The sequence below is a fragment of the Tympanuchus pallidicinctus genome, unplaced genomic scaffold, assembly GCF_026119805.1.
Source record: "Tympanuchus pallidicinctus isolate F22 unplaced genomic scaffold, pur_lepc_1.0 scaffold3, whole genome shotgun sequence".
Classification (NCBI taxonomy): domain Eukaryota; kingdom Metazoa; phylum Chordata; class Aves; order Galliformes; family Phasianidae; genus Tympanuchus; species Tympanuchus pallidicinctus.
The window spans coordinates 76,662,602-76,676,845 of record NW_026294747.1 but is presented as its reverse complement, the minus strand read 5'-3'; the positions used below and the strand labels follow the sequence as shown (position 1 = coordinate 76,676,845).

Sequence of the window (14,244 nt, the reverse complement as noted above, 5' to 3'; positions counted from 1 at the left end):
TCTAAACTTTTTAATTGTGATGTAGGTTTTAATGTTGATGTTACTTTTGGTAAATGTTACTTGCCGTTGACTGAAATACATTATTTTAAGATAGCTGCTTGATAAAGCATGTTGACATTAATATTTGGTCAGGAGTTAAATTTCCTTCCACACCTCATGACACTGGGCAATTGCATGGAATTCCTTTAGTGACATCTTCTCAGAAGTGTAGCAGAGTATATTTAGCTTAAAAACTTCTTTTGCTTTTTTTTTTTTTTTTAATATTGTTTTTAGTAGTTTCCTATGTCGTTTTTAGAAGTTTGCTTGGTTTTGGTGGTATGTAGGGCTCTGTTCATGTTACTGAAACTGAGGGCGATGTTGGCTATCATAGCATCATTCTATGGAGGAAAAAAAGTAGTATGGATAGGTAAAACCCAAGCACATTAATCTGGTCATTGAACTTAAAGGGATAAAGACAGCACGAGAGTAATGGCGTTTTTATTTTAAATGAGAAATCAAAATATCCCTTTCAGTTAATCTTGGGAACTTGTATTGGCTGAAGCAGGTAATTAAACCACTAATTTTAAAGCATCATCACAATATGGCACGAAGCTACAATACAGCAATGACCATTTTTAAAAAAGCAGAAGGGAAAAGGTATGTTGATTGGATATAAACTGATTAAGAAGCTGCCTTGGAATTGGTTGTTCTGACCATCCTTGTTGTCCTATCATGAAAGGAGGAGAGTTCAGTAATGGTTTAACTACAATTAAATCCCTCCCCTTTCTTTATGGAAACTCAACTGTAGGCATTTCAGCATTAGCCTAAACAATGGTTTTGAATATGTTAAGCCCCTAACAATTAGGGAGCAGTTTGGGGCATTGAATAATGTGGAATGATGCAATTGAACCTGACAGCTTCAACAGTCAGCCTACTCATGGGACCTGAAAGTTGTTCACACTTGGTTTCATCTCTCATCACACGCTGAGTATTAAAACCTTACTGGTGTAGAGCTGAGACAGAAATGAGGCCTGTTATCAGAAAATATTTCAGAGCATAAAACTTGCGAATCTCTGAGCATGCCAATTCCCCTGTTCCTTTCAAGTTTTTGAGACCTGATGCAGTTGTATGTGACTGCGCACTGTTGCGTTCCTCTTTTTCCTTAAAGAATATTTAACTTCTGAAATTTTGGAGTCAAGTAAGCTAAATACAAAACAGTTTTAAATATTTGCCAGGATATTTTTATTTAGCAAAGTTGAGTTAACTTGGAAACATAATTCTTTAATTAGAGGAATACCCTCTAAGACTTCCCTACGCTGGAGGAAGTGTTCGTAAGCATCAATCAAGGATCAGTCATTTGCTCTTATTGGAATGGGGCATTCTGTGAATTACAGTGTATCTTCTTGCTGTGCTGCTCTGCTGCTTATTGCTTTACTGATTTATTGAACGTGCTATAAATGAAAGTAGTGTATTATATACCTCTAGATGGGCTTAAATCCTTCTGCTAAAACCTTCATAAGGAAAATTTGCAGCCTTTTCAAAATAAATGCTTAGTGGTCTCTTTATTCGTACATTTTGATCGTGTGTTGTGTTGACTGAATCAGTTGAAACAAAGAATGCTGTGGCTTTAGAAGTTCTGGATTTTAGAGCATGTTTCAGTCCTGTGATCTTAATGTGTATTGACAGGATGATTGCGCATTTTTAATAAATGCTTGCTACAGCTTGTTTTGGCTGCGAGTGAAACACTGAGCTCCTATTTCACCTTTAAATAATGTAGTACCCCTCCACTTCCTCTACTTTCTTGTCAGATGAAGTCGTCCCATACATAATAAAGCTTCACAAATCGTTATTCTTGTCATCTTACATTGCCATTTAAAAAAATATTAATTTTTTTTTTTCATTTTCCTCCAGCTTACTTGAACATTTTTGTTAACGTGACTTTTCCTTTGAAGAGTTGCATAGGATATATAATGTCACTGCAACTTCTGCAGTTCTGGCTTGTTGTAGGACACCTTTACTATTATTTTAGAGGTATAAATGGGGTTAAGTTTAGGGTGAACCACCACTTGTGAAAAAATCAACTTAGATATTGTTTGAATCATGCTAAGTCTTTTGATCTGCTATATCAGCTCACTTGGCAAACATTGTTTAATTCCTTTGATGTCTTCTGTTTTGTGGTGTGATGGTTACTCAACAGACTTTAGCAATGCCTTTAAAGGTACTTAGATACTTTTTAGAATGTTCTTAGAGCTTTAGGGGCATGTTTCTGTCAAATAAACATTTATTCTCTGTGCTGATTATAGCTGCCCTGCCGTTATAAATTAGTATATAGTTGCTATTTTACACCATCAAGCAAGCTGGTAGTGAATTACACAGAATGAGGGTGAACACTACTGCTTCAGTGTAAATTCTCAGTGGAATTACAAAAAATCTTTTATGGAAGTATCCTAACGCTGAGCACAAATAACATATTTGTAGTATAAAAGCTAACAGATAATATTAGAACGTATAATCTCAATCCATTTGTTCACGTGAAGAAGGGTACACAAATTCTTAATTTGCTATTCTTGTCTCTTAGATGTGGAAACAAGTAATGTTGTATCTTACAATGTGCTGTTCTGTAAAGTTTCCTCAGTGAAATAAACAGGGTTTTTTTTTGTCTGTTTGTTTTTTTTGGAGAGGAAAGCAATGGAAGTTTGCTGATGAATGATAGTAGTCAACTGGGAGTTTCGCAATAGGAATTTGTTAAGGGAAATAGCAGGAGTTGCATACTATTGCCTTCTTCAGCAGTTAAGTGTCAGAGTCCCACCATGTACTGCATTTCTGGAAGATGTTCTATCAGTAGGTGGAAGCGCCTGCTTTACTTAGCACTAATTCAGATTAATTCTACTGGAGACACGCAGTTGTGCAAATACAGAAATAAAAGCCAGATTTGAAGTGAAACTGCAATTCCGTGTCTAACTGTTTTGCACATACCTTTAAAATACGAAGTGAGAAAACCCTCATCATTGTAAGTAATTACTTGTGGCTTTTTCTAACTTTGTGACAGTAGAAGAATGCAAGTATCAGGGAAAATTTCTCACCAGTATATAGTAAATAAAGCATCATTGAAAACAGTTGTGTGAATTCATAAAAGTCCATTCATCAAGTTTAATATGTTGGCTGAAAGCCAAAACTTAATGGTAGTGTGTGATTCTTTCCAGAGACATAGTTTATACTCTGTAATATTTTGCTGTAATAACCAGTATGTTTCCCTCGTCTCTTGTGTGCAGTTATACATGTCAAAATGTCCCACAAATTGAGTTCCTTACTGATCACCTTTTTTTTTTTTTTTTTTTTTCATTTTTGAAAAAAGTTTGCTTTGTAAGGGTCGTTTACATTTTGTTAAAAGCTTCATTCTGCAACTTGTGATTGCACTCGTTGTGTATCTGCGATTTTGTGCCTCTGAATCTTGCAACCTTTTGTTTGTTCGGAAGCAGTCCTTTTGTCAGGTGGGGAAATGCCTTCTTAATAAGCAGCAGCGCCTTTTTTTCTTTGATTGGTTGTCTCCAACTCAGCATTTGACACAAATCTTTTCTTCGAAAGGGAAAAAGCATAAGCAGCCAAGGAGGAAGGTATTTTTATTGCATTGGATTATGCAAGATTTTGGCCAGCCTCCTTAGCTTCATCTGTTTAAGGGTTCATTTTCGCTTGTTTGGCACAAGTCCCAGCAGAGACCTTCAGAATTGTGGTTAGCAACATGAATGAACACAAACTTTGGGAGCTCTTCAATAAGTAGAGCTGGCCAACCGCCAAAAATACAGTTCCTTATATGGGGTCAGGGCAAAGCTGTGATTCGTTGAGCCCCCTATTGTATAGAAAACATACTTGTAATGGCTGTTTGCGTTCTTTAAAATAAAAACAAAACAAAACAAAAAAACACCAGGCTTCCAAGTCTATCAAAATAGGAAGTAACAAAATAGTGTGCAGGTTTTACTAATGACGGAGCAGAGCAAAGGAAATATGGCTCTGTGTAGTTAAACTATAGAGCTGAAAGTTGGACCTTTTGACCTCCACAGCCGGCTTGTGATGTAAGGAACCCAGGCATTTGTGAGACATCTGTTGTCTACCTGCCCTTATTTTGTAAATGGTTTAATAAGATTAAATAATTAGGAGGATAACCACATGGTCGCCATGCTACTAAGTCCTAGTGTTGAGTGCATACTTCGGGACTGCAGGGTCTCTCCATCCTCTTCTGTGTCTGTTATTTAAAATGCAGTGTAGTTATTTTCAATATTTGCTAGGGTACGTTTGTTATTAGTGGTTTTTTTTATCAGCATATCTATAAAGAGCGCACTGCAGTATCTGGTGTATTTTAAAAGTACTGCAATTCTGTTTCTGTGCTCATCAGGGGAAAATGTTTTTTCTGTTAAATGCTCACATCTTTGTTTTTAAAAAAATTCAACTTAAAACAAGCAAACAAGCACCCAATAAAACAAATTGTTGTGCACTAGGCAGACTTTCTCTTCACTTTTAAAAACAGTATTCAAGTTTTATTTGGTTTCTTGCAGGCAAACACCCTACCTGGATCTTCTATCAGTCTGCCTCCGTCCCACATGTATGGCAATAGGCTGAATCCAAATTCAGCAATGGCAGCACTTATAGCTCAGTCTGAGAACAGCCAAGCAGGTAAGCTTCCTGGTGGTAGTGAAAACACTGACACTTTACAAACTTGAGAAACTCAAGTATTTGTAAGAAGACTGTACGATTTTAGTTTTGAACTCTGCTCAACTTTTGGATATTGAGTCTGTTTAAAGTTGTTCCGTGTTGCAAATAAATTCTTGGTAGTTCAGAGCAGCTTTTTTTTTTTTTTTTTTTTTTTTTTTAACTTTCTGAAATGTAAATGTTTAAGCAGAGCCATCAGCAGGCAGGAATGCAACAATGTCTCCTGTGACTTCGGTGATTGATGTGTTCAGTTCTTAGCTCTTTGCAATGAGAGCAACACAGCTCTGGGTTTTGTCGTGAATAGTTTAAACCTCTATTTGCATAATTCATGAAATTGCATTACATACAACTTCGTGTGAAAGAGATCCCGTTAGAGAACTTCTACAGCATTCAATAATCTTGTGAATATTTACCAATTGACATTTTTGTAACATTTGGGTTCCTCTCCGGTTTTAATGAGCCACTGGATTTGCTTTGTTTCATTCCATCCTAGGGATTTGTTGACATGTCGTAGTAGTCATGCCTGTTTGGGGGAAGGGAATGAGTTTAGCAGTTTACCAAGAATGGATCAGTCATGTCTTTGCCCTCCAAGAGGTCGGGGGTCACTTGACTCAGAATAGGGGGAGGGCAACCTTGAAGGGGGCAGATAGGGTTATTTTATTGAGAGGCCATAGGGAAAATAACCCTTTTGAGTCCTTCCAAGCAAAACGTTTTCGTATATTTAATGAGGCCTTTTTTGTTTGTTTTACTACATTTTCAGCAAGAGACTTTCCTATGCTTCAGCTTATAAATAGGAATTTGTGAAATAGACACTTTCATAAAGTTTTCAGTAAATGTGCAGAGTAGCACGTGCTTGTTAGATGGTAGTGGTAAGTTTAGCACGTTTCCTATTTTACGAGTTGTTTTGGGATGCAAAGTGTTAAAAAAAATACAGAGCATCAGGATTTGCTGTGATAAGCATACAGATTAGCTGTCCACAGCTGTGATTCATTACTTTCACCGTAGAAATTAAAAGTGGCTGAGGGGAGGGTACTGCAAATGCAAACCACGCTTCTGTGCTGTAAAACTGAAAGGAATGAAAGAAGTGAACATAATCCATGGCCTGGTACAGCCTCAGAAATGTGTAAGGACAACACCTTACACGCTGCAGTTCAGCAATCTTAAACTAGTTACGGCTTCGCTCTTCAGTAGAAACTGTGGATAGAAGTTAAGATTTAAGATATTTTTACGATATCTACATCAGCTTTAAAACTCTTATCTAAGAAGAGTCGATTTATCAGCTGTGAAATATTTACACTGCAGATCAAGATGTGGGAGATAACGGCCGAAACCTTGCTGGCAGAGGAGGCTCGCCCAGAGGAAGTCTCTCACCACGGTAAGCAGCATTTACTTTGCAGAGCGCAGGCAGAGGAAGTGCTGTATGGTCTGGAAACCTTACTGCCTTTTTGCTTGTAGTATGTAAGTGTTTTAAAAGCCTGTGTGTATAAATGTAGTAGAAATGTACATCAAAAAAGGCTAGTGTGTACAAATAGCTAAAAACGGTCTGTAACTTACTTATAAGCCTGATTTTTCTCATATATGAATGAAGGACTTACGAAATGGAGACTGGCTTTAAGGGGATTTATTTATCATTGAAGGCATGCGTACTAATTACCTGCTGAGTTTTGCTACCATCATTGTATTTTTATTCGCATCGCAGAGGACCCCAAAGCCCACAGTCTTGCAGAGACAAAGAGCACAGTTAGAAGGCTTGGAGAAATTAACTGCTGGTAAATTCTGAAACAGATTCCCCTCAGCACAACAAATACGCAGTAATGCTCTGTCGGGGGAGAGTGCCTTTTTTGTTGTGCTGCAGTTCACCTCTGCTACAAAGGGCTGATGTAAGCATTCTGCTGCTGGAATTGCAGCAAGTTATTTTAGTTTAAAATATTGACTGTTAAATTTCAGAAATGTGTTTTTAATAACATCAGTGATACTTTCGATTTTTTTCTTAATTGAATCTTTTTGTCTAAAGGGCTTTGTTTTCCATTCTGGGTCCCATATTGGTTACTCAATATAGCGATATCATCGGATTATTAGTGTTATATTGACTGAGGGACTGAACATAGGGATTTTATCTTGGAAGGAATTTTAGGATAGCTAAAAAATGGTAGTTACAAAGATATAGCGTTGTAACAATTTTGTTACAGCGTGTATTTATTATACTTTCTATAAATATCACCGTATTAGGTAATTTAATGTACATGTCTTTTTGTTGATCTTCTGTTATTTTCCTTAATTAGTAAGACTTCTTGTTGCATAGAGTGAGAATGTCCATTATAATCCTTAACTAGTATCACTTATTTATGAACTGGCTTTTACATTTTCTAAGACATGTTACTTCTAAAACAATAAATAGAGAATTTATGAATTAGATTAGACTCTGTTCTCTAACAGATACTTCTATTTATATTACCATATAAATATTTGCATAAATAATGACGATGGCTATATATATAATATATTCCTAGAAGTAAGTTAGAGATTTTTGCAAAGGGAAGTGCTCAGCAATTAGGAAATTCCTGAATGTCAATATTACGTAATCATTACTGCATACGTGGTAGTTCCAAGTTGCAGTGCTTACTTAGGTTTGCAAAGGCCAGGTCATCCTGCGGGCTGAGTTGTGTTCAGGCTGGCTCTGGGTAGATTATTTTGGAAACCAAACTTCTTGAACATGTTTTTAACACGTATTTATAGTGCTTTGACAGAGCATATACTCAGTATATGTGTGTGTAGTCCTGCATGTGATCAGATTTCAGCTGATTTTCATGAGAATGGCAAAGGAGAACGGCTTCGTTTAGAAGCTGTCTGGGTCCCAAATTCCCCAGCGTCCTTCAATAAGTGAAAAACAAAACAAAACAAAACAAAACCCTTCTATAATTCTGAAATGGAAAGATTGAAAAAGTCAGCTTGAAATATCTTGTGTTTAAAAAAGAAGTTCAGTAGGCAGCGCCTTTCAGTGCTGTTCTGCAGTGCGTTTCTGGCTTTGTAATATTTCCAGTGCTCAGTGATCTGGTGCTGTTGTAAACAGTGTGCAGATACTTCTGAGATGTTTAGGTAATTCCCCGCTGTCCTGAGCTGAGTAAATAATTCTGGTTACTTAAAATATGATTTATGAGATGGGAAGCTGACTTCAAAAATCCGCTATTTAAATCTTTTTAATGTTACCTATATTATCTGTTACGATGATTTTTTTCTGTGAGTTCTGACTCTTCCCTTTGAAGCTTATGAAATTTGAAAATCACATGCTTTTGGAAAAGAATCATAATTTGTAAGCAGTTGTTTAAAACAAAAATATTTGCAGGAACAGTTGTTTGCTGTGGATGACAGCAGATTGCAGCTCTCTGAGAAGATGCATGTGGTGCATGAGCGGTACAGTCCTTTGAGAAAGGACCCTTTGCATGGTTATGTTTTTGTCACCCCACTGTAATCACTGATGGGTGTTTAAGCTTTCACATTTAAAATTTTCCTATCTGTAGTATATGGGAATGTATGTTACATGTAAGTGTATTTGGGGTGGGGGAGCTGTTTCCATTTTGCAAAGGAAGAGCTGCTTTTCCCAAGGTAGCACTTAAACTTTTTTTACCCAACACTTAACCTCTGATTTAAAAATCTGCTTTGCAGTATCTGCACTGGCGTACGCTTGTATGTCTAGGTGCAGTTCAGTTGTATTCCTTACAGTTAATACTGTAAAGAGAACGAGCAAGTGTACTGCAAACAAAACAATCAGTTGTGGAAGTAAGTAAGATGAGAAAATGAAATCAAAGAGGAAATGCCGTCTCAGTGGCAGCACCAAAGCAGGGCGTACAGCACTCTTACAGTCCTACAGGAAACTGTCATCAAATGCTATATGGAATAAGGATTCGAATGTAGCATGCAGAAACTGTACCATACCAAAGGGATGAAGTGGAGGATCAGCTGGGAGAGGATGGGTTGGCTCATGTTGAGGTAGAGAAATCTAGATGTGTGTTTCTTTCCAGGGAAGGACTGCAGGGCTGTGTATTTATGCGGTGCTTTATTTCTGAGTTGATGGGGAAACCATCCTGAGCCCAACAAGCCTTTTGTTGTTCATCTACAATTCAAATGGAGTAATCTATTAGGGCAGTGTTATGTGCTTTTAAATTGCATTGGGAAGTGCTTGGGTGCCTGTGTGTGTTGTTTGTTTGCTTGATGTAAATCAGCTGTGTGTAGAGTGTAGTGCATCTGTTTAGAATGTTTCTGCTGAAACCTTTATTATTTCAGCACCTCTTGCAAACATCTAGTTTTAAGGCTGGCTTGTTTTTTTACTTTCTCTGTGCTGAACTGTTGACCACTGTTGGGTTGTCATCTCTTGTCAAAAAGCACTACCTGGGTTACCCATTCACCAGACTTCTTTTAACAAGTGTTATTCTTTCATCCCGTATGCAAAAGACGAATTATTTATAAATACCTACAGAGCTCTTAAGTCACCTACTTAAAACCTTTTCTCATAAAAATCACTTTGCTCTGCTGCCTACAAAATGCTTGCCAGTCATTAGGTAGCTAATGTGCTGTGACCGCTGCTTATTGCACTGGTCATAATTAACACACCGATTTCCTGAGCTCTGTATGTTGTCCTGTACTGGCACTATGGTGGTCTTGTTGGTCAGTTTGCATCATGTAGAGCAGTACAGCTGTAATCCTGTGATGGGGCCAGTATTAATTGATACAACTAATATAATCCATATATATATATATGGATTATACATATATAATATATATATATACACACACACACATATATATATATATGTATATATATACATATATATATATATATAGCATCCCAAATCTCAACTCACTCCACTTGTTTTAAAAACAAATAAACCAAACAACCAACTTTGGTGTTGGCCCTGTCTGAGAAATGGAGCTACACAGACATGAATACACGAGGCCGGAATTGTGAGAAATACACTGCGCATCTGGTTTTGCTCACAGGTCAGAGTTTGCCCCATCCAATGAAAAAGGAGCCTGCTCGTAGGTCCTGAGGGCTCCCCAGCTTTAATAGTGGCTGTATGCTGAATATTTCATTTTCTCCTGAACGAGAAAAGACATGTGGCAAAGGGATTATTCCTTAAAATATGTGTGATCGTGAGTGGAGGAGGGGAGGGGGGAAGTACGTGAAGTGCACGCAGGACGGGCAGGAGGCAGCTTTAACTTCCGTCGTGCGCCTTGTGAAATAATGTTTGCATGTAAAAAACAGAAGCGTTTTTATGTGATTTTTTTTTTTTTAGAACAGTTTAGGCAGTGGAATTATATATGACCTTTCCATGTATAAGTGCCATTACTGTGATGACTTCAATAAGTGTCTTTTTATTTTCCCAATTTTCTCTTAAAGGTTTAAATTTTTCTTTAAATCTAGGTGATCTATATAGGCACATGTAATGGTTCCTGCAGGGAGTGTTGTGTAATTTAATGCATTGTTTTTTGTCAGTTCGATGCTGCTTAGTCTCTATGCAAGAAGTTGTTGTGTTTTCCCACTATAAGCTGTCATGTTGTAAAATACTGCGTTGTTTTTTTTTTTATTATGAAACTCTTGGCAGTGAGAACCAGGAGTTCATGGGCTTGTGATGAATTAACTTAGTCTTGGAAGTATAAGATTCGTAGGTGCTAAGGTTTGATACAAGCTTTAAAAAACAAAATCTTCAACAGGTTTTTGCTAATACGTTTCCTTAAGTCACTTTCTTTAAACAACAAATTGCAATATTTTCAACAGATCCCCTGTAAGCAGCTTGCAGGTCCGCTATGACCAATCAGGAAACAGCTGTGGGGACAGTTTGCCCCCGGTAGCAGCCAGCATAGAACAGCTTCTGGAGAGGCAGTGGAGCGAAGGACAGCAGTTCTTACTGGAACAAGGCACCCCCAGTGACAGTAAGTACTCCCATTCTGATCCGAGACAGTCTGTTACCTGTGTTACCCATAACTGCCACGCAGTCGTTGTCCAAGAGTTTTATGAAGACTTATTTTCTGTTAGAAACAGAAATACGAACGTCGTGTTGAATTACAGCGTAGATGTTAGCGTGACGGTGGATTATAAGAGAAGTCTGTCTTTACATTTTTACAAATGGGGAAATTGTGTCAGGCCAGAGGAAGTGCATTGTAGATCCAGCTGGTTGGCTATGGAGTTTGGAAACATCCTGCACTCTTAGATCCACTGCTGCAAACTCACAGAGTGCAGAGCTCTTAGAGACTATGGATTAATAAATCACAGTTTGTTTCATATAATACGATCTACACTGGTAATTTTTTACTACTAGATTTAAGATTAAACTGCCATTTCTGTTGCTGTGTTTTTGAAAGATACATTTACAAATGTTGGGCAGGTTGTCCTGCTGTGTTTTGTGTCTCTCAGGAAGTCCTCTAAGTAAGTACATTGTTTTTTCCAGTTATGTTCAGTAGCTTGGAATAGTCTCAGAGTGAATAGTGAAGTGCAGAAGGGATGAGTAGATCACTTGGATCTCGATATTCCAGAGGCTGTCAGTATCTAAGGCAATGATTGAATATATTAAAAAAAAAAAATCCTGTTTGTTTTTTTTTGAGTTATATTTTATTGAATGTGTTACTCTTCTTGATAGTAGTGTAAAGTGGTATCTAGTTGGTATTTTTATGAATGGTATCCTGACAAAAATGCTAATTGTGAGGAAATTCATGCAGGGATAATCCTTTAAACATGATAGCTGGAGGACAGGTTTAGCTAAGTCTTATTGCATCTCATTTGGGCTCACTGAGGGTTCCTTTGTATGTTCTTGAAGAGGAGGGATAAAAGCTAAATCCTTGGGAAATGACCAGATGTGCCTATACCGGTAGACTTATGTCTGTAGTAGGCCCAGAGGTCATGTTAAACAAATACAATTTAGAATTTAAAAAAGAAATAAACGGCTGTCCTTGTGCCTTTACAGTCATACTCTAATGCTAGTTGGGAAATCCACATTCTGGAACAAAATCAGAGTTTGAGGAAAGTGAGCTTGCTAAAATATCATGTTAGTGCAGAAGATGATGCCCTTTATCTGGAGGGGGGAAAAAAAAAAAAAAGGAAAAAAAAGAAGGGGGAAAAGGAAAGGGGGTGGTAAGTGGAGTGCTCACACAGTGCTCCCTGCTGGGTGATTTGTAGATCGCCACTCAAAGCGAATGGGGCAGCGCTGCCTGCGAGGTGGGTCGCGGTAGCTTAACAGTGGGCGAGATCTTGTCCTTGTTAATCTAAGTTCAGGTATCAGTGCACAGCAGGTTAAAATAATAATTCCATCTTCACAAACTCCTGTTTGTTTTTACGTAGGTGTGGCTGGTGGCTTGTATCGTTACTTGAATGCGTATTTTCCAAACATTTCCTGTTTTGATGACGTTTAATATTTTAATACGACACCTGAAATAGAATTTTCCCAATTAAGCTCTCGACTTCTGCTGCTAAAATAGTACTGGTTTTGTATTCTGGTTGTGGAGTGACATTGTTGTGTACTTAGATTTAGTCAGTGTCAGCCCCAGTGCTGAGACTCCATGTGTAGTAAGGTGGTGTGGGTACAGCACACCATTACTATCTCATGCTACATACTTTTTTCCACACTTCAAATTGCACAACATTGGTCCAGTTAAAGTCAAATTTGTCGTCATCTCTCATTGATAATGTTGCCTTTGATTTCACCTATAGTTCTATTTGCTTGTCCTATTTTGTAATATATACATTAGCTTTATTCATTTTCTAAACTTCAGGGGCTGCGTTGTGTCACCATGAGTGACTTTTTACTGAAAGAAGAAAAACTCTGCGGTCACGAAAGATAACATCCATGTTCTTATCTTAGTTTTAGGAATGCTTAAATCATTGCACCAACTTCAGGTTGAAAACAGAAGATTGGAAGAGCAGATCAAGAATCTGACTGCTAAAAAGGAGCGGCTTCAGCTTCTCAATGCACAGCTTTCGGTGCCCTTCCCAACACTGACTTCAAATCCCAGCCCTTCTCATCAAGTACACGCATTTCCCATACAAGCAGGTAAGTGGAGTATGGAAGTGTGGAAGTGATTAGAATGATTTATATGAAATAATGGCACATGCCATTGATGGCAGGTATTATGAGAACAGAGTAAGTACTTCTTGATGTGGGGATTAAAAAAAATACCTCCGATGTTTAAAATCAATTGGAAAATATGTATAAACTACTTGATTGAGCACAGTTTGTTTTTCTTTTTGTTTTTCAGACTGAAGTAGTCTGAAGCACATCTGCTTGAATGTATTGATTCACTAATTGTGTAGTTAATGTTTTACTGTTCAGCAGTGATTCTGAGGTTGACTTTGCATTTTCTGTGTTTGCCTCTGGCATTATTTTGAAATAATTATTCTGAATCTCTTTACTTGATACCGAAATTTAATCGCTGTGTGTCTTTTGCAATAATTGCTTTAGCACCTAGCACCGATTCCTTGAACAGCAGCAAAAGCCCTCATCTGGGAAACAGTTTTTTACCGGACAATTCTCTTCCTGTGTTAAATCAGGTAATACTTCTTTCTTCTAAACTTAAACTTGTTACAAGTTAACTCATCGTAGTCATTCTGTTTTGCTGCGATGTGGTATTTTAAGCAGCTGAGAGGGTTTTGCTGTTTGTTTTTACACCAGGAGATAACCTCCAGTGGACAAAGCACCAGCAGTTCATCAGCTCTTTCCACTCCACCACCTGCTGGGCAGAGTCCAGCTCAGCAAGGCTCAGGAGTCACGGGAGTTCAACAGGTCAATGGTGTGACAGTGGGGGCACTAGCGAGTGGTATGCAGACTGTAACCTCCACCATTCCTGCAGTGCCTGGTGTGGGTGGAATAATTGGAGCGCTGCCAGCCAGCCAGCTGGCAATCAATGGAATTGTAGGGGCTTTAAATGGGGTAATTCAGACCCCAGCAACAATATCACAGAACCCTTCTCCTCTCACTCATGCAACCGTGCCACCCAATGCAACGCATCCTCTGCCGACTACATTAAACAACAGGTAAGAATTTGCTGATTTATCTTTTTCTCGGTAGTGTCTGCTGTTCCTCAGTTCAGTTTTATTTTTTAACTGTCTCTATAAAAAAAAAAAAAGGTACGTTTTCTTCTCAGCCTGCAGCCGTCAAACTGATTTGTGAAAGAAAGTAAGCGTGAATAGTTATGTTAAAGATGCTTTCTGTTTAGCTTTTGTGAATCATCGCTATGTCCTTTCATTTCTGTTTGTTTTTTTTTTTTTTTTTTTTTTTAATAGTCGTGTTCTAAAACAAATGAAATTATGCAGATGTGTTTCAGATCTATTTTTAGTTCAGAAAACAATATTCTTTGTCTTGCCAATTCTTCTTCCAGGATTCAAGTAGCACTGGGAGAGCTACCGTTTGTTGCAGTTGTGGGGGGTGGAGGGGAGGGAGAGGGGGATTAGTATATGGTCGTGTAGTTAGCAAGAGAATGGGCACAGCTAACCAGAGCAGTGGTGCAGCTGCATGGGTTTTTGGTGTATGTCTCCAAATTAGTTTTTTCAAGTCATTTTCTTAAGGATTTTTAAAT

At 38.0% G+C, this 14,244-nt stretch overlaps 1 protein-coding gene across 4 annotated transcripts in view; it reads left to right on the top strand.

The window, feature by feature from the left end:
• MLLT10 (MLLT10 histone lysine methyltransferase DOT1L cofactor) overlaps positions 1-14,244 on the top strand; it is a 113,584-nt gene that overhangs the window by 89,462 nt on the left and 9,878 nt on the right. For all 4 annotated transcript variants that reach the window (XM_052696286.1, XM_052696285.1, XM_052696284.1 and 1 more), the window contains 6 exons: positions 4,530-4,647; positions 5,986-6,058; positions 10,457-10,611; positions 12,534-12,722; positions 13,131-13,219; positions 13,341-13,702. In XM_052696286.1, the coding sequence (XP_052552246.1) occupies positions 4,530-4,647; positions 5,986-6,058; positions 10,457-10,611; positions 12,534-12,722; positions 13,131-13,219; positions 13,341-13,702 (986 nt within the window). The remainder of the gene's footprint in view (positions 1-4,529; positions 4,648-5,985; positions 6,059-10,456; positions 10,612-12,533; positions 12,723-13,130; positions 13,220-13,340; positions 13,703-14,244) is intronic.